Source organism: Epargyreus clarus, unplaced genomic scaffold (genome assembly GCF_041222505.1).
Source record: "Epargyreus clarus isolate Ecla_fem2 unplaced genomic scaffold, WU_Ecla_fem_2.2 ptg000006l, whole genome shotgun sequence".
NCBI lineage: Eukaryota > Metazoa > Arthropoda > Insecta > Lepidoptera > Hesperiidae > Epargyreus > Epargyreus clarus.
This window is the reverse complement of record NW_027332214.1, coordinates 11,318,911-11,338,897: the sequence shown is the minus strand read 5'-3', so window position 1 is coordinate 11,338,897 and position 19,987 is coordinate 11,318,911. Positions and strand designations below refer to the sequence as shown.

At 34.1% G+C, this 19,987-nt stretch overlaps 2 protein-coding genes across 2 annotated transcripts; one reads left to right on the top strand and one right to left on the bottom strand.

The window, feature by feature from the left end:
- Positions 1 to 341: 341 nt before the first annotated feature.
- Positions 342 to 6,078, bottom strand: ZnT86D (solute carrier family 30 member 7). The gene is made up of 3 exons (XM_073074077.1): positions 5,595 to 6,078; positions 5,220 to 5,437; positions 342 to 2,419 (listed from the first exon to the last, which is right to left on the bottom strand). The coding sequence occupies exons 1-3, from the start codon at positions 5,782 to 5,784 to the stop codon at positions 1,787 to 1,789; spliced, it is 1,041 nt and encodes a 346-aa protein (XP_072930178.1). The 5' UTR covers positions 5,785 to 6,078; the 3' UTR covers positions 342 to 1,786.
- Positions 6,079 to 6,907: 829 nt separating this feature from the next.
- On the top strand, positions 6,908 to 18,341 carry Rox8 (TIA1 cytotoxic granule associated RNA binding protein Rox8). Its single transcript, XM_073074090.1, has 4 exons — positions 6,908 to 7,968; positions 8,374 to 8,469; positions 12,778 to 12,865; positions 15,929 to 18,341. Exons 1-4 carry the CDS (start codon positions 7,105 to 7,107, stop codon positions 16,045 to 16,047), a joined length of 1,167 nt encoding a protein of 388 aa, XP_072930191.1. The 5' UTR covers positions 6,908 to 7,104; the 3' UTR covers positions 16,048 to 18,341.
- Positions 18,342 to 19,987: the final 1,646 nt, after the last annotated feature.

The following is a 19,987-nucleotide window of genomic DNA, read 5'->3' as shown; positions in this document are numbered from 1 at the left end:
TAGACATTTGATTTTTTTATAGACGATGCATAATGATGGTCGCTATAACAACAAATACTAAAAATGAATAAAATAAATATAGTTAAAAAAACTAAAAAAATGTGTGCTTTTCGAAAATGATAAGTGGAGCACTCCACGCTTTTTCACAATTATGCAATTTACTATCCCTTAATTGATTCCTAGATTAAAAATTATTTTCTACTTTTTAGTTGATTTTATCATAAAAGCGTGTTTTTTAGTTTTTTTGAACTATATTTATTTCATGGATCTGGCAACACTTGTCGAGTGATGGTAGGTTTTTCGCTTTGAATCTTATAAATTAGAGTAATAAAACTTAAACATGTTTTGTACGTAATATATAATTTGCATATCCTTTTTTATAATACAATAATGCACCAATTTAAGTCGTTCATCAATTTTCGGTATTTGTTTACAGTAGAAGTTGCATGCTATTTCGATAGTGTAATCGTAAGATTTGGAATGCAGTTTTAACTTAAATACAACATAATACTTATATTAGCAATAAAACTACCACACTGTAGTAATGCGGTTTAAGAATTAAAAACTTTCGTATAAAGAATAAAAAATCACCTATAAAAACTCATGAAATAATAAACGTACTTGGAATATATAAAATGAAGAATGCGCCAAATTCATATTCTTTATATCAAGCACATAAACTGTAATAAAATATGATTGTTATTTTTATCCCCTAAACATTTACACTTTTGTAACACAATACTCGTGTGACACGTATTCTACATTTTTTATATTACAAGTACACTAAAAATAATTTTGGAATACTTAAATAAATTTTCAACTTCATAATTTCAAAGATAGAAGAATTGTTAAAGTTTTAGAGAGAATTATCTAAATTCTTAACTGCGCAAATAAATACGCAGTTTCAATTTGCTAAACGTCACCACGGGAACACTCCTACTACTGCACTGAAACGCGTGGTGGAATATGCTTCATTCTTGTGTTAATCACAAGTCTTAGTTATTTGGTTTAAAATATTTCCGGTATACTTCATTTTGGATTTGACGACCACGCTAAAACATAAAGGTAAATAGGAACACTAAAAGTGAAGGCGACAAAAAAAAAACATTACGCAGAATTATAATTCAACATTAATTAGAGAAATAAATTTTATAAAAAAAAGAATGTAGATTATTTTTTGCTGTGTTATTCTATTCTGGGGTTATTTTTATTTAATTACAATGTTTTCTACATTATGTGGAAAATTGTGATTTAGTTATATTTACTTACTTCCTTGGCAGTTTAGCGTGTTCTATATTTCTTTTTACTTTTTCTAATACCATTTTGTATCAAATAATGCTGGCAGTTTATAATCTCAAAGAAAATTCATATCAGGGAATATTTTAGTTTTCACTCTTACTTATCTATAAAGGGTCAAACAATAAGTAACGTCATTGTTTTCAGTTACAGCCAAAACTTTAAATTGTAATAATTTGTAACAAAATTTGTGTTTATTATTCTGAAAATACATCCGTTCAATATCACAGTTATCTACCATTACTTCTGAAAATCTGACAACACCGAAACATGAAACAAAAAAATAAATACCAGTTAAAAAATCTTAACATTAAGTTAAGGCGCAAATGAAAATGTACAATCGGAATTTCTGATAGCTATTCAGCTACAATATTGCTACTTTTCAATCTACCCGGTTCTATTGCAATACAAAATTAAATTACATGCCTTATATACAGTACAATAGGGTCCACTTTGTGGTTTATGTACATTTGTGATACACAGGTAAGGATCAAAGTGGAGAGTAGTCCAACTGCACCGTTAAGTGTTTGACGCCCGCTTCCCGGAATATCCGCGCCGTCTGCTCCGTCACGTAGCGGGGGTCGACGCCCTTCGCCACCTCCAGCTTGATAGCACCGACGTGAACGTCACTGCACAGAGTCCAAAAGTGGGGCTCTTGGACGGCGTGCACGCCCGCCAGCCCGACCACCCGCGTGTACAGGTTGGGCAACAACCGCTCGATTGCCGTTGGAGTCCGTTGCATGAGCACACCGGCCGAGTCGCGCACTAAAGGTAACACACTGCCGGCGATGAGCAGCGCTATCGCCATCGAGCAGATGGGGTCCGCCCGCATCCAGCCGAACATCCTCATGAGTATCGCGGATATGATGACGCCGACCGAGCCTAGGGTGTCGGCCAGGACGTGGAGGAAGACCCCGCGCATGATGGCGGAGCCGGCGCCGGTGGGCGCGTCGAGGTCGTCGTGCGAGTGGCCGTGGTCGTGGTTGTGCGAGTGGCCGTGACCACCGTGCGAGTGGCCGTGGCCGCCGTGCCCGTGCGCGTGGCCGTGGTGGAACGCGTATATGCCCACCATGTTGACGAGGAAACCCATGATTGATACTAGGAGGAGGCGTTCATGTTTTACCTGAAATTTATTTCATGTGTATTATTTAAAATTGCACCTTTAATATTTTTCTGCATATAAGATAAATAATCATGCACGCTGGTGCCAAAGTCAAAATGACTTCTTGATCCATCAGATGCATTAAATCAAGAGCTTTAGCATGTCGGAGATAAATGGGGCGGTCCGCTCAGAGAGCCACAGTTTCTAGGATGGCAAAATCAGGTTTTTAAAAGAGTTTTGAAAGTTACTGAAAAAAGAAATGAGATAAACTATCGTAAATATTATCATTATCTACTATATAGAATAAAATTATCAAATTTTGGATTCATTCTAATAAGATAAGATACATCATAGACATAAAAATAACTACTATGTCGACTGTATTTTATGTAAACACGTGTAACACGTTTGCATTGCGTTCACTGGTCCGGGGTATAGACTATGGAACCACCATACTTGCGGATCCATGCCCAGCAGTGGGATATGTAACGCATACATAATTTGTAAATCATGTCTAAGTCATGTACCTATTGATGTTAGGGAATAAAAAAAAATTATAATCTTAACGCCATTTAGCAATGATTCCATAATTTCGCTCAGAACATTCTTGTTTTATTTCCTCAACTCGAAACGTGTCCCCTATTTACTGAACAATAAGCCTACGACATAATGACCGTCGGGCGACAAATATCGAATACAATACGTGCTTTAATATTCACAACAAATTGAGCAATGGAAACGGTTTCGACACATCTTACGAGACGCTATGTTGAAAGAGTTTTTCTAATCGTCCGTTACGTTCTCTCTGTACTATACTTTTATTTTTACATAATTTTCTTTAGTAAAATCGGTTACGTAATTCCCTATCGAAATATATCGATAGCTGATTATTTCTTGTTTAAATGTTTTGCTAAAACGAAGTATAAAATTCTATACATTCTATTTGAGAAATTTAATGAATAGGCTCAAAAACTACTGGACTGATTTAAAAAATTCTTTCACCATTCGAAAGCTACGTTATCCACGAGTAACATAGGCTATATTTTTTATATTAGATGTATATGTATCCGGACGAGGATCGAAACCGGGACCCTCTGCGCGTCACACTGGTAAGGTGACCACTTCGCCATGCGGGTCGTCTAGTCACTAGTGTATAATATTATGAATCAATTAGAACGACTATTATCCAGGCCATACTCTGGGACAGTGCCTTCAATATACGAATACTATTAATGTTACTCAAGGATATTGGTCAGGGTCCCAGAATAAAAGTGACATGTTCTCAATTTCTACATAAGAGGCATACAATCCTTTCTGTTTCGAAAATTCTGTAAATTTATTTTGTACATATGGATGGAAATTGTGCAATGTTTACTTTGTTATTCATGCAAAATAATTTCATATTGCATGAATAACAAAGTAAATAGTAAATATATTAAACTAGCTGACCCGGCAAACATTCTGTTGTCATATAAATAAAAAAATGTTAAGGGTGAACAACCCTTATCACTTAGGGGTATGAAAAATAGATAGTAGCCGATTCTCAGACCTACTGAATATGCATATGCAATTTGGTGTTAAAATCGGTAAAGCCATTTTAGAGGAGTACGGTAAGTAACATTGTGACACGAGAATTTTATATATAAGATTGACAATACTGGGCATGAGTTCTACGACTAGGGATAAGTGGAGGCAATGTCTACACTTATTTATATAGATTAAAGATGAAAATTGTTCCGCATTTGGCTTAAAGAGTATATAGGCATATTATATTCTTATCACAAAATTACATTAGCACAGTAAAGATAAAAATAATAGGCATTATTCATTTTGGTCCAATGCATAAGTTATAACTTGCAAAACCTTATCACTAAGCAAAGGAGATAAGCAAGTTACTACTTAAAATCACTAAGGTAAGGAAATAAGAAAATTGATAATTATTGATTGTGTTCGAATTAATTGCTTGGCTGTTTCTTATTGGACACAGTCCACATGTATATAATTTGTTTTGAAAAATGTAGCCAAAATATATGCATCTCATATATGATGAACTTATAATGTGTATTCTTAGTGTGATACTATTTGTTGATGTGTAATGTTAGTAAATTAAAGGTAGAACACTGTGGTCTATTCTGATTCTGATTTAAAAGAGATGCTCACAGAAATCACTCTAATGTAACACTCAGGGTATAAAGACATTTATTGCAAAGGTTCACATTCATTACAGATACTCGACGGTGACTTGACCACATGCCACTATAATAAATTGTTATACATTGTTTATATATCCGTACCACATGTGAATATGTTGATATGTCGATCTACTGTAAATATACTTATGTACATTATTTTGTTTTAGACATAATAAACATTAGGATTGTTTAATAATTTTAATTTATAGGGTCAATAAGTAAGTTAACCGTCCTTAATTACCGTACATATACAACTTGTCAAATTTTAAAATAACCCTCTCACCAAAGAGTACAAGTAGCTGCAATGAACATTGTGCATTTTTAACTTATTAACTTATTCACGTGTGGTACTGATATTATGGTGGTATGTGGCCTAGACCACTAATAATGAGGATTTTGACTGGTATGGGTACTGGTTTTATTATAATATTGACTGTACTGCTATTATTCACATAAGTATGCTGAGCAAATATGCAAGGTTCTGAGTTCACTCCCTGGCTAAATAAATACTCATCACTACATTTAGGTCAGCTCATTCACTCAACACTACATTAGCTCAGGGTGCTGATATGCATAATGGTATCTTTATTTCCATGGTACCCATGGTAATTTTATTTTTAAATTCTTACCTCTGGAGGTTCAATTGCTCTTTCAACAGCTTCACTCATAATAAAGAAGGCAATGAATAACAGAAATAGTCCATTCACAAATCCAGCCAGCACTTCAGCTCTGGCATATCCATATGAGAAGCGCTCGTTTGCTCGCCATTTGGACACTAGGGAGGCTGCCAGACCCGCCACCAGCCCCGTGCAGTCGAAGAACATATGGAATGCATCGGATATTAGACCTGCAAGTTAATAGAAATTGATAAATATAAATAATTAATTAAGTCACCTTTTCTTAATCAACATATGCAGAAGTTTAAAAAAATCCAACTGAATTTATAGTAGGTATTTTTTTATAAATGGTGAACACTTTATACAGCTTCTGAACATATTGCTTACCTAAACTATTCGTCCATACTCCATAGAAAAGTTCAACAAACGCGAAGGACAAATTTAATATAAGGAAAAGGAACAGATTCCTGGAATTTTTATCAGAATATATCAGTCTTAGCCAATTTTGAAATTTCTCCCGGATTCCCGTAACCGTGCTGCGCGGGAGCCGAGTGTCCTTCTGCGTGAGCGGTAGCATTGTATCTCTTGTCCAAGGGCTCGTTTCACGTCATTTCACACTCAAATTCACAAAAATCACGTATTTACACCAGAATCACTGCATACGTGTACTGCAGTAGCGGTTTATAACCTCATACGCTCGAAACTTTTAACAAAAGGATAACAGAGAGATCACAGGCCAAGCTATGTTTTAACTATTAGAAGCATAATTTGTGTCAATTGCTCATCCCAAGATAAGGATTTTTAAACAAATTCAAAACTTATTACATCGTGTGACATGACAACTCAGCCTGTCGATCTGTCATATAATATAATCAAAAACTGGCTGTCTCGCTGTCTGGCACAGAGCCACAGATTACTTATATGTAAACAGAAAAATACGGTTTATGTTTATAAACGCGCTTTATTGTCATTGCTACTAAATATATAATTATATTGCATTAATACAACGTTTTATTAATGAATAAGATAAATAATATTGATTATAATTCTGGTAAATCATTTAACATTATTCTCAATAATCGATAAAAGAAATCGAATAGAATTCATTATGAAATTAGCACCGGTTAGTAAAATACAATGTCAAATACCTATTCCAATGTCATAATTATCATACCTTCGAAAGATAGAAAAAATAGTTTTCATTTTAATTTTTATTCAATACATATATGGAACAATAATAAACACTTCCTAATTTGATACCATAGCGAATAGATAATTATTGTTATTTACTCTATCGTCTATTGGTGGTAATCTAAACACTAAACAATGTCGTATTGGTTAATATTAACTTTGATAACATATTAACCAATGAAATTTCAGAACTTAAGAAAAGAATGTGTAATTGAAATAGCATCCATGATGATTCATAAACTTTCAAACGACACTCGTTTCCGGAAAAGTTTAAGACATTGTCTATGTTTAACAATTTAAATTGGTTATGGTTTTTAAGAATTTAGTAAGGTAATTTTGTACAAAAATTGTTTCATGGAACATAAACATACATATTAAAAGATATTCCATTCAAATTTTATAAAACGGATTTATTTTGGAGCTCATATCAATTTCTTTTTAAGTTTTAAATTCCTTCCCGCCAAGATTTCAAAATTATTCCACCGGAAATTCGTCTATAGATGCGTTTGTTTCCGAAAAGTGAACGTTTCACGAGTCAACAGCAACGTCTTTCGAGAAGTTCTAGGCGCTGTTTGCGACATTTTTCTTTCTTTTATCCGTCATTCAATGTTTTATGTGATGAAATAACACGTTGTTTAGCGAGTATTTTCGATATTAGTGTTCATAGTCGTAATAAAGTAACTGCTAGATTACGATATAAGCTAATATGGGAGACGAAAGCCACCCGAAAACTCTCTACGTCGGTAATTTAGACGCGAGTGTGACAGAAGAATTTCTATGCGCGTTGTTCGGACAAATAGGCGAAGTAAAAGGCTGTAAAATAATTCGCGAGCCCGGTAATGACCCATATGCCTTTCTCGAGTTTACAAGTCACACGGCGGCGGCTACGGCCCTGGCCGCCATGAACAAGCGAGTATTCCTCGACAAGGAAATGAAGGTTAACTGGGCTACGAGTCCTGGGAATCAGCCGAAGACGGACACGAGCAACCATCACCACATATTCGTCGGCGATTTGTCGCCGGAGATCGAAACTCACATATTACGAGAAGCTTTCGCACCGTTCGGCGAGATTTCAAACTGTCGGATAGTGCGGGACCCCCAAACGCTCAAATCTAAGGGTTACGCTTTCGTTTCATTCGTAAAAAAGGCTGATGCCGAAGCAGCTATCCAAGCAATGAACGGTCAGTGGTTAGGCTCGCGTTCCATACGTACCAATTGGTCGACACGTAAGCCGCCGACCAACAGACCCAACGAAGGAGCGCCGAGCAGCAAGCGAGCCAAGCAGCCGACGTTCGACGAGGTATACAACCAGAGCTCCCCGACAAACACGACTGTTTACTGTGGCGGTTTCACAAGCAATGTTATTACTGAAGAATTGATGCAAAACACATTTTCACAATTTGGTCAGATACAGGACATTAGAGTATTCAGGGATAAAGGCTATGCATTCATTAGGTTTACAACAAAGGAGGCTGCGGCCCATGCAATCGAAGCGACACATAACACAGAAATTAGCGGGCACACAGTCAAATGTTTCTGGGGAAAAGAGAATGGAGGTGGTGAAAATCAGGTGGGTGTAGCTTTCATCAACAACTAAAGAGTCTAAAGATAATAATGAAACAAATAGTACAAAGAATTGTGGGTTTTGTAGTTATTAGTCATAAAAAACCTATGGTACACAATATTTAAATTCATGCAATAATTAAAATACAAATACTAAATATTATATCAAAATATCTGTCATCTTCTAAGCTCATTTGATTATTTGTATACTAAAACCAAATCCCAATTTGAAAACCTCCGATAGGACCAAACTGATTTTAATAGGACTTTGAAGTTAATCAACATTATGGGGAGTTAGCAGGAATACTGCTTATCTCAAAAATGTATATAAAATTCTGATTTAAATATGAGTTTGAAGCTATCTCTTATAGCAACATCACACAGCTATGTTTACGTTATTTACATATTTCAGACCACGAACAGTGCGCCAGCCGCGCCTGCCGCAATGGGGGCACAAACGCAATACCCATACCCGTATCAACAAGGAATGGGATACTGGTATCCTCAGGTAAATATACCCAATGTGGTAAGCATGCTAAAGAAATATGATGCACTATTGGAAATATTCCGCTTAACCAAACTGGTAAGCATAAAGTATTTTTTTTATATCTTTCATTGCAATGTTAAAAATATTGTTTAAATATAAATAATAACAAAAAGTTTAATAACAGATGCTTAGGCCTTAGAGAGTTGTTGCGCATTTGGCAGTAGATGTGGTCTAATTGGCACAAAAAATCCAGTGGATTCTGTGAGCTGTGTGAAAGTTCTCATTAAATTCTTGGAAAATATTAAGCCAATGTTACATTTGTCTATAAGGAAAAATATATATTACAGAATTCATGGCAAGGGTATAAAACAGTTTTATAAATAAATTATGCTAAATTATGATATCCCAAGAAAACTGGTGTTTGACTTGTTTTATTCTTTCTAGATATGATTCAATTATGAACAGGTGTATTACTGATTATATTGACAATTAGCACTGTATGTACACCAATATACACAGCATAGAATTGCATGTTGTACTTGAAATTAGTTGAACAATAACACATTCTTATTGTGTCTACTTTATCTCATAACAGTTTTTTGTATATAACAAAAAACTGATCCAAATCCTTCTTGATTCTTTTAGCAGGATTTTAAGGAGCCTATTGATAAATGAATAGTACTAGTGGATTAATATTCCTTAATCATAATTGTCTTTGTGATTTTGATGATTTATGTGATCTTTTCTTTTGACATGATTTATTCAGATATGTAAAAAAGTCAAAACTTTATTAAAAGTAGCATTGAAGATTTATTTCATAGATCTTGTATTTTTTTTTATTAGAATTCTTAGTTCATTCGGTTGATTTAATAGCTAAATTATTATAGAGATATTGGGTATTTCCTGTCTAAAAATTAAAATTATGAGCAAATCTTCATACATATATTAATTTTATTATATTAAATGACTAGCTGACCCAGCAAACTTTGTACTGCCTCAAAATCTATTTATCAAATATATTTCATATAAAATATAGCCTATGTGACTCGTGGATAATGTAGCTTTCGAATGGTGAAAGAATTATTAAAATTGGTCCAGTAGTTTTTGAGCCTATTCATTACAAACAAACATAGGTTTCCTCTTTATAATATTAGTGTAGATGTATCTATTTTTATGTTTTATTTATTTGTTGGAAATTTCTTTTCACGTCTTATTAAATATTTTGTAAGGCTAGTTCATAATAAAAAAGTTTAAAAAACAATATATTTGATTATAGTTGTATTTGAACATTTCATCACTTAAACTTTTTGTTAACATTTTTATAAACTGTACATACTGTATACAATCTTTGTATATTTAAAATTAAAACAATGTTATACAGTAAAACAAGATTTAATAGTTATTTATAATAGAGATAATTATCACATAGGATGTGGGTATAAAAATTAGGTGTTGATAAAATTAGTATGTAGTAAACATTTATACATAACAACAGCAATTTTGTTCATACATAATAAAATGTCAATTAATAGAATAAAAATCACTAAATATTTAAAAGTCAACCTAATTGTTGGAACCCAGATATCTGATAAGTAGGAAATGGGCAATAATTCAATTTAATGTTAAACATTTTTAGCAGATAATGGACTTATACTTTATCAATTCAAAATAGGAGTCAAAACAAAATTTCGTGGGGCCTTATGGGGCCTTTCCTTCTATGGGATAGAAATAAGTGCTGCCACAGTCTGTAAACAATAGCAAACAAATCAATGGCCTACCAAAAATGATACATTGCTTCTAATATCTCTTATAATGTAATAGCCCTGTTTTAATTTTATTTATTCTATTTATAGGCCAGTAATAAGCATAATAGTAGTACCCTAATATTTGCTGCAACCAAGGTGTTGCTAATTTTTGTTTGAGTATAAAATGCCACTTCTAATAGTGATAAACTGACAATACTACTATAAAACATAAGTGTATAAAAAGTAAATAGTATTGTGAATATGACTTGGAAGTTTAACAAATTAGTAAATCAAATGTATAAATAATTTGTGTGAATGCCTCTTGACCCATTAGGTGTGTACAATGAGAAAGACCGGTATTTAATTACATGTATTTAACAGGTTTTTATAAATTGACATGAACAAGGTAAATTAAGTGACCTATTTACAAAGTGATGTACTAGTTTTTTCAAGAATTTTAAAGTATTGACTAATAGCATTCGAGTCTGCACTCAAAAAAAGGTCATATGTAAATGTTCTAAAATGATAAATCAATTAACAATTAAGTAACAATTTTGTGCGATAAATAATGCAAAAGTTAATTACCAAAGGTACATTAAATACAAATCTTATTCAATTTAAGGTGATGGAACATCACTTCTTATTTAGTTAAGTGAATAATTTCAATATCAAATCAAGATGCCTAACAACTGTTGTGTTGCCTAGCAACCTCATATTAGTACGTGTTTTTTTCAAAGATTTAGTGATTTTAGTACTTGACATCAATTTCTTATTAAGTAATAGTTTATAGCTTCATAAAATCTAAGGCCCAGGCATCCAAATAGTTTATTTTTTGAGAATCGAACCTGAAATTATTTTCGACACAGATCATTTTGGTTTATACACATATTAAATATATGCTACTGTAACAATTGAGCATTAAATTTGAAGCTACACTAAATTTTAACTTATCCCCATTTTTCAAAATCCAAAACACTTTTGTATGCGACGCGTAGACAATGTGTCCTTTGTCTGCCATTATTACCACAACCTGAGTAAATTGAGGCCAAAACTTTCAATAAAATTCATTCTAGTTTGCTTTTTAACCAGCTAATAATGTGCGACATATATTTGTAAAGTTGCATTTAAAAGTTATTGTTAAATTTTACGTAAAATAATAAAAGCGATTTATTTGGATACTTTTGACCATAGGTGGGTATAATTGTGTAAAAGTTAAGTGAAAGTTCATTTGAAATGTTATCGTAATTTTTATTTTGGTGTTGCATTGGAAACACTAAAATGATTGGTATACATTAGTAGTCCCAACCAGACTTTCTTGTGCTATAAAAAAATCTCTACAACTGGGCCACTTACTAATTACAAAAGTATTCTCTTTATTGTATTAATGTAAATTATTTAAGCTTTATAAAAAATATAAAATGTAAAACTAAACAAGGAAAACTTAATATGATAAGGTATTGCATAAATTGACCTCTTAAAATCATTGCTACAAATTGGTATAATTGGAAACAAAAATGTTACCCAAATCATACATTCATTGATCAATGATTTAATTGTCATTTTTGGGATTAAATGATATAGCATCCTTCGAGGGTCGCCGACGCGGGCTGTCGCTCTTGTATTAAAGATTTTAAACTCTCATCAACATATTGCCTGTTTTACTGAAATTAGGAACATCATCTATTTATGTTTGAAAAATATCGGAAGTGATAAATTTGTAAATTTATGAAGATCCATTACAAAAAACAATAACAGGAAAAGGTATTAAAAATATATTTTCTTAAAATGTGAATGTATATGTACGTTTTGTAACGCCATCTATTTGAAAATGCCTTATGGTTTAATATAGTATCAATAACAATTCTTATTGGAGACAACTTATTGCTGTGTTAGGTCTTCGCGCAAAACTTTTGTTTCATTCGGAATAATTATCTCGTCTAATTTTCATAAAGCGCCAAGTTAATCATAATTTAAGTGATTTTTGTTTTGGGAATGTTCAAATAATTAAATGAGCTAGAAACGTGAGTTATTTTGAATATACTAACTTTTTTGTACGCATCCTAAGAGACCAACACTAAAGCAGTATTCAGGTTTTATATTGCTAAAAGATTCATATAATACATACTCTGCAGTCTTTGTCAAACTCAAAAGTAAAACAAAGAGTTATCCAGTCGATTATATATTCGATACCTTGCAAGATAAGTTGGGATGCCCCAGCTAAGTATATCTAATACGCCATCAAAATTACAATTGCTGCCATTTAAAAGTTAGTATAAAAATTAATGTACCAAAGAAAAAAATATAGAGACAATAAAAGCGATTCACTTTGAATTTATGACCATAGATAAGTATAACTATTACACTATGAAAATTACAGCAATTGCTGCTTACGCTCATTATTTCTAATGAAACTATCCAATTTTTTTCGTAAGAAGAACAAAATGTAACAATTTCTAGTAGAAAATGTCGAATGTCTATCTTTAGTAGGCAAAACTTTAAAAATTTTAATTACATTTATAAGAGACGTGAGACATCAAGAGATTTTACCATTTGATAATAATATTTTACCATTTTCTGGTTTCAGGGTTATCCAGCGTTACAAGGCTACATGGCGCCCGGCTACTACCAGCAGTACGCGGCCGCCTACAGCAGCCCACAGGCAGCAGCAGCAGGTCAGTATTAGGGGTATATAATATAATAGTATATAATGTAATAGGGGTGCCATATAAAAAAATGTTAAGGGTGAACAACCCTTATCACTTAGGGGCATGAAAAATAGTAGCCGATTCTCAGACCTATTGAATATGCATATAAAATTTGGTGAAAATCGGTAAAGCCGTTTTGGAAGAGTACGGTAACTAACATTTTGACACAAGAATTTTATATATAAGATCGAAGTTACAACTGTAATACAATGGAACCTACATAGGTAGCAGACGAGAAGGTATTTCTTTTAGAAACCACATTTTTTTTAAATTCCAAACTTTGTAAAATGCTGAAACAAAAATAAATTGATAAAAGATTAGGCAATAGACAGAGACATCAAGAGCGCACCTCTTCAAAAAAATTTTAAGCGACAAAAAATATTCATGTATTCAACATTATTCATCTAACTAATTCCAACTTAGTTCTTAGAAGTAAGTAGGTAGAGATAAATATTACTAATTTGTAATATGCTTCATGTTTTGTTGTTCCATTACTTTAGTGTTTGGCAAAAATCCATCTGTTATGTATTAATTACTAGCTTTGTCCTACACATTATGATGTCATTGTCGTGTATATATTACGAGCCGTTTAAATGAGCACAAGTTGCCAAATTAGTTCCTTCAAGAACACAAATTAACGGCCTTTAACAATGTTGTGACACTGGATGCTCTCGAAATAACGAGGGTTAAGGCTGTACGCATCACTCGCCAAGTGGGACTTGTGAACTTTAGTCAATTATTAAACGTGCATAATAAACTTAATATCTATTCATTTTAATTTTGTCATAATTAAAAAAAAATGTGAGTTATGGAGTTTCTTTCGCCGCTTCTTCTCCATAACGAAACACTTTGTGAAGTGGTGGTAGTTGTATTGACATCCAAAAAGTGCTCTGTAAAGAATTTATTTTGAATATAAACATTGATTTGATTTGATCTGACTTAAATTATGTATTTCTTTAACCTTAAACTAACTAACTAACTTTAGCATTATTAACATTAAAATTGAATTTAAAATTTAGTTCACGACCAGTTTTCCTCTTATCTTGCCAGTAGTTAATAAAATTGAAAGAAATGACGAACATAGTTGCAAAGAGACACGAATAATATTATTTACCAAGATAAGGTCTTAGTAAAGAAAGCATAATTTTGTTACATAGTTATCTCTCATGTTCTGCAGTGTAACCTCTGTGCATTTTTGATAAGACCGAAATCGAAATACGAGTACAATAATTATGAACAGTGTTAACCATTTAGACGTTCCTTTAAGATTTTATTTTTTTAACAAGAGATTATATCATCAAACACAGTCACGGGCAAAACATTACAATAAAGTTTATTATTCTATGTGAAATATCAAAACAAAATTATCATGGTAATTACAATGCAAAAAATATATACACATACATACTCTCTTCCGTATTTTTTGTTGCAATTAAAAACAAGATAACTGCATACAATGTACATCATTATGATAAATTGCGGTTGTGATAAAAAATATGCATCCATATAGTTTCGTTATCACACTGTATCATACGTTATCGCGTGTGTTATCATGGGCGAAACGTGCTGGATAGCAGTGCATAGATAGGGCGCTCTTAATGCTCAATGTTATGTATGTATCGGGAAGTAGTTGTATCATGTGGTTTTAAAATTTTGGAGGTATGTTCTTGTCTGCTTATCAGATGATTTGTACAGTTTTAATATCTTATTTCTATATCAAGAAATGACATTATGAAATGTAAAATACGACTTTTTGGTTTTAAGATTACTTTATGTACGAAAGTTTAAATCATATTACTAATTAAAATTGAGTGTTGTACAAGATAGGAATCGATTTAGACCAGTAGGTTTATAAATTTCTTTCATTTGAGTCTATTAGTTTTAACACTCCCAAAGGCGAAATAAAGAAAATCTGCCTACAAAATAGGTCATATGATTTTTTTCACTTTCACTCACTTTTTTCACTTTTGCCTCGTTTTTCATTGATATTGAAATAACAAGTGAGCATGTACTTCTTCTGACGGTAAGGGGCTACTGCTGCTCATAGACATATCGCGTGCTTAAAGGTAAAAGGGCCTATAGCTAAGGGTTAATAGGGATTTATGCTGAAAGGGCACATAAAAAAATTTTTTTTTGCCATTCGGTTTGAAATTATCTGAAACGTAAAAAATTTTTAGTTTGGTTTGAAATTATCTGAAACGTAAAAAATTTTTACGTATCAGATAATTTCAAACCGAATGGCAAAAAAAAAAATTTTTATGTGTCCTTTCAGCATAAATCCCTATTAACCCTTAGCTATAGGCCCTTTTACCTTTAAGCACGCGATATGTAATCAACTCCAAATACGATCAGATTGATCCTTGAGGTTATCCACAGATGTCTTCCTACCCCTGAAAACGAAGTTGGCATGCCTTGGATTAGTATGTCTCCCTTATCACACCGGAATATAGCAGCCCTTCTTACTGCTGTTATTAAAAAAAATAGCGGAGCGGTGATGGCGCCTTTTGAATTGGACCACAAAGTGTTCTACAACAATGAGGAAGCCTTAAACGCTTCCAAGGCGGCGTGCGTTATCGCCTACTCTTAAGTGTCGAAACTTGAAAAGAGTTCTTTGGATTTGTTCAGTGTGGGAGTACGCATAGGCTATATGTTTATGCAACTGGGTTATTGTATTTTATAATAATTGCTAGTTAATATCAGTTTTTACTTGTCTTATGCAATATTTTTAATACTTGATGAGGGATTACTTACACTCATTCCAATTATTGCCCTCGTGTAACTTAGGCGCTGCTGTGTTACGTTTTGAAGGGTGTGGTAAGGGAGACATATTTTTCCGAGATGTTCCAGCTTAGTACTCAGGGGTAGCAGCGCATCAGGTAGAAATATCTAATCCTATCTGAGGTTGATTACAGATGTCCATGGGCGGCAGTAGCGACTTATCATCAGATGGACTGCATGCTCGTCTGCTACTCCTATATTATAATAATAAAAAATAAAAAAAAAAACTAATAATTATTTGTGTTGTTCCAGCGGGCTACCGCATGAGCATGCCGGGCGGCGCGGGCTCGGCGGGCGGCGCGTCGTGGGGCGGCGCGCCGCAGCCCGTCATGTACGCGTCCGTGCCGTCCGCGCAGTACCCCTCGCAGTAGCGCCCCCGCCCCGCCGCCGCCCCGCCCACCGCGACCCCTATCTCTGAATCTGTATCCGAACATCACAGTCACGGCACCCGGCTCAAACTTACAAGTTACGACTGTTATGATTATGATTAATGTTGAGGTTGGTTGCTCTGATGTCGGAGCTGAGATAACACCTGATGAAATTGTAGGCTACATTTGTTTTTGTTTTGGCTACATACTGTAAATGGTGAATATACATGATGTTGTCAATTTAAATTTACTAAATTAGCCTACAATTTCAAACGTACAGTTGTATCCCAGCTCCGATATTACATCGACTAATCTTACTGTGTAATGTTGTATATCTTGTCTCGATAAAGAATAGAATTAAATATGGCGACTTTTTTGTATTTCTGCATTTGTTGGAGTCTGCAAAAGGAGCAGAAAGCGAACGGTAGTGCCGTTGTAAACTATATTTTTATTGCGACAAGCTATACCGATAAGGCTAAAGTTTATACAATAGTGTCAACTACCACACGATAATGTAATAATGCGCACGACTTATGGAACATATGTACCTTTATATGTAGGCCAGACTCAAAAATAGAACTGACATAGGTTATAGTTTCGCAGGTGCAATGCGTAAAATTGTTTTTCTATATTCATACCTAAAATTAATCATAATAAAATTTTATAATACGTTACGACATAAGTAAGTGACTATATTTAAACGAAATTTAAGTCCATAATAGAAACGAGCAAAATGGATGATTATAATAGAAACGAGAATTCAAAGATTTTGTAATAAACAATAGCATTTTTTATTTTTTCGACACATCTCTATTTAGTACACTAAAGTATGTGCATAAGTTTGTAATACATAAAATTGGTTATTCTGTACTGTTGTTCACTCTTCCCTGCTACACACTTTACACTTGTTATTGGTTAGGTTCTATGTTGTACTCATTTAGGAACCGGCCTTAAAATATATATATGTATTGACGTTATTTTCTATTTTGATCTAGTTATTATATGAACATCTGTTTTGTATATGTTGCTTTTCGCATGTAACATATCTCAACGCGACAATAACTGATCTTGAGCTCTTTTACACCGGGTATTCCGCTGCCTTCGTAACACTATTTCGTCGTGCTAAAGGTGGCTGACTGAGCGTTGTTTACAGAAGTAGACTGCCACCGACATCTTTCCGAAAGCACTGTGAACTGCCGCCTACTGGGAAGGTGCGAACCGTCACTTATCATCGGCGCCCCAATAGTCGACAGTCTGCTTTCGACTGCGAACTAAGGTGTTGGCACCCAACGACCTAGTGTAATTGAGCTCTTAGTTAAGCCTTAGTGTAACTTACATTGACTTGATAGATTTTCTGTCATAAAATGTTTATTTACTCAGAATACACAATTATAGTACCGTTTCAATTTTTTTCTACTCTCTGTACTTTGTTATATCTATAGAAAAATATACATACAGCGAATAATTCCAAAACAAATACAGATTCAGAGATATTTCACGTGAACGATAAATTCATTTTGTAAATCTTCCACTCGTTTTCTAAGTATAGCATTGTATCGGAATCATTTAAATGAACAGACAGCATGCAAACGTATTCTGTGTATATCTACATAATAATATACAGCCTTATTGACTGCCTTCATTACTATGGTACAAGTATTACTTATACAGCGAATTTATGTTGTAGACGTAAGTGAACCATAGGAGTAACTTAGCTACTATTTCGTTAGTGGATAGAGTAAAGTGTCGCAGCGAGTCGCAGCTTGCATGTTGTCTGTCACGGGCAGGGCGGGCGCAGCCCCGGTGTTGTTAGTCGATCTACATAGATAGGACGTAACGAAATAAATTATAAATTTTTAAAAAACGTTATAAATATATAGGGGGAGTAGTGTCGCGAGCTCGCGAGTGGCCTCGTGTACATAAGTCGATATTTATTAGCGCCCCGCGCGGCAGACCGAGCCGTTCCCGATCACTCCTCGATCGACGCGCCAGACCGTTTGACGTATTTATAATTATTATAAGTTCGGCACGTGTTGTTTTGTTTGACCTGAATTGTTATGATTTATTGTATGGAAACACTGGTGAGTCAATAAAGCAGTGGGTCTGGGACACCGGGTGTTTGATTTGCCGTCGATTATAATACACTGTATCGTGTTTATTTCTGGGTCCAAATTTGAACGTCGGCAGTGCACTCTTCTGTGATTGAAGACTGCGTATACAGTCAGATGGTGAAAAATTATTGTAAATTCTAACGTCACTTTGTAAAAGGAAAAATAAATAGTTTAAGTTGAATAATACTTTTGATTGTTGTATTATTAGAGAGGTCCATTACGATACCCCAAATATCTGAAATATTTACTCAATTTAATATCACATCACATCTGATGCACCTAAATTCATACAAAACCCTAGAACTAGAATGAAAGATAGTTTTTTTTTTTTTATTTATGTTGCTTGTTTATTTTCACCTCCTTTAAGCCTAAACCTAGACCAAAGAACCTTGATCCATACACAGCCATCACAACAATATACAAAAAACAATAGAAAGCATAATATTTGGATATGAGAATCATCATGCCTCATATTATTCACACAACATTCTATTTATTATTAGAAAATCTTAAATATAAAATTGATTACACGCTACCTGCACCCAGACACTCAAAATTATGACTTAAATAATTTCTTTAAAAGCAGTAAAGACATTATCTTGAACACAACAAGGCAGATGTCATACATTTTTCAGAGGTTTTTATTTGTATTGAAAGTCTACGAGCTACCAGGCAAGTGATGAACAACGCCTATTAAAATTTACACCTTCAAAGTAGTTTCTAATTATTTGGCGTTACGTTTTGAGGATGCTATGACTGAGAACCTCTGCAAGAGATTCTTTTCTGCAAAAGGTGCAGTTGAGGACTGACCAATGCAGGATGGAAGACATATCACACTGAACTAAACAATGAAGCATTATTGGCGATGGTAGAAAATAATACTGCCATAGTAGAGTAATATAAATTTCTTCTCTAATTCGATGTCCTTTCTGTCGCTTATGGGAAATTTGAAAACTATGACAAAACCATATTTCATAACTATGTAAGCTAGGTGAAATGGCAATAGTTTAATTACCATTTAGTCTAGATTATGTGCTAAAGAGCTGAGATTAGTTGTAGAAGACTGTTTATCAACAACAACAAACGCTTTCTACACTCTCAGCCCTACACTAGGATTCCCTGTATCGTGGGTGCCATGGACACACACAGACAAATACACAAAAACCCAGACCCAGAAACACACATCTAAATTCATCATTTAGATACGTGTATGACCGGAGATCGAACCCGGGACCCTCTGCGCGTCAGACCGCTATGGTAAGCGCTCCGCCACGCGGGTCGTCAAAGGCTTAAAGAGCGAACATTGTCTGAGTAGCGTTTGATTCCACTCACTAGATGGCGCGACAATCTGCTTCGGGTGGCAGTTACCTACTCATTGAGTAGAGCTAAAGCTTCATATCAGTGGCGAGCCTTCCTCAAAGCCCTACCTGACGTTACCCACAGATACTTCGCGAGGACTACCCTTGGATCGCTCTCCGTCTATTTCCCTTTCTATCTAAGCAAAACAGCAGCGCTGAACACCGTAACATGTTACAATGAAGGCTGACTCTGGTCGTGGATATACATTATTATAATATTACTATATCTACGTTGATAGGTACTATATCAAGGAAGATATTACTAGAAGCTGTGATGTGGCTATAGGATTATACTAGTTCCGATTAACTACATACCAACTGTTCTTCCATTTCAAGTTACCGTTGATTTATAAATATAAACAAGTAACGATTAAATCGCAATTTCTCGACTCAAACGTCTACAAGGCAATGTTTGTAGGTTGCGCTGACGTGTGCCAACTCAGTCATCATTCATGATTGTAAAATAATAAACGA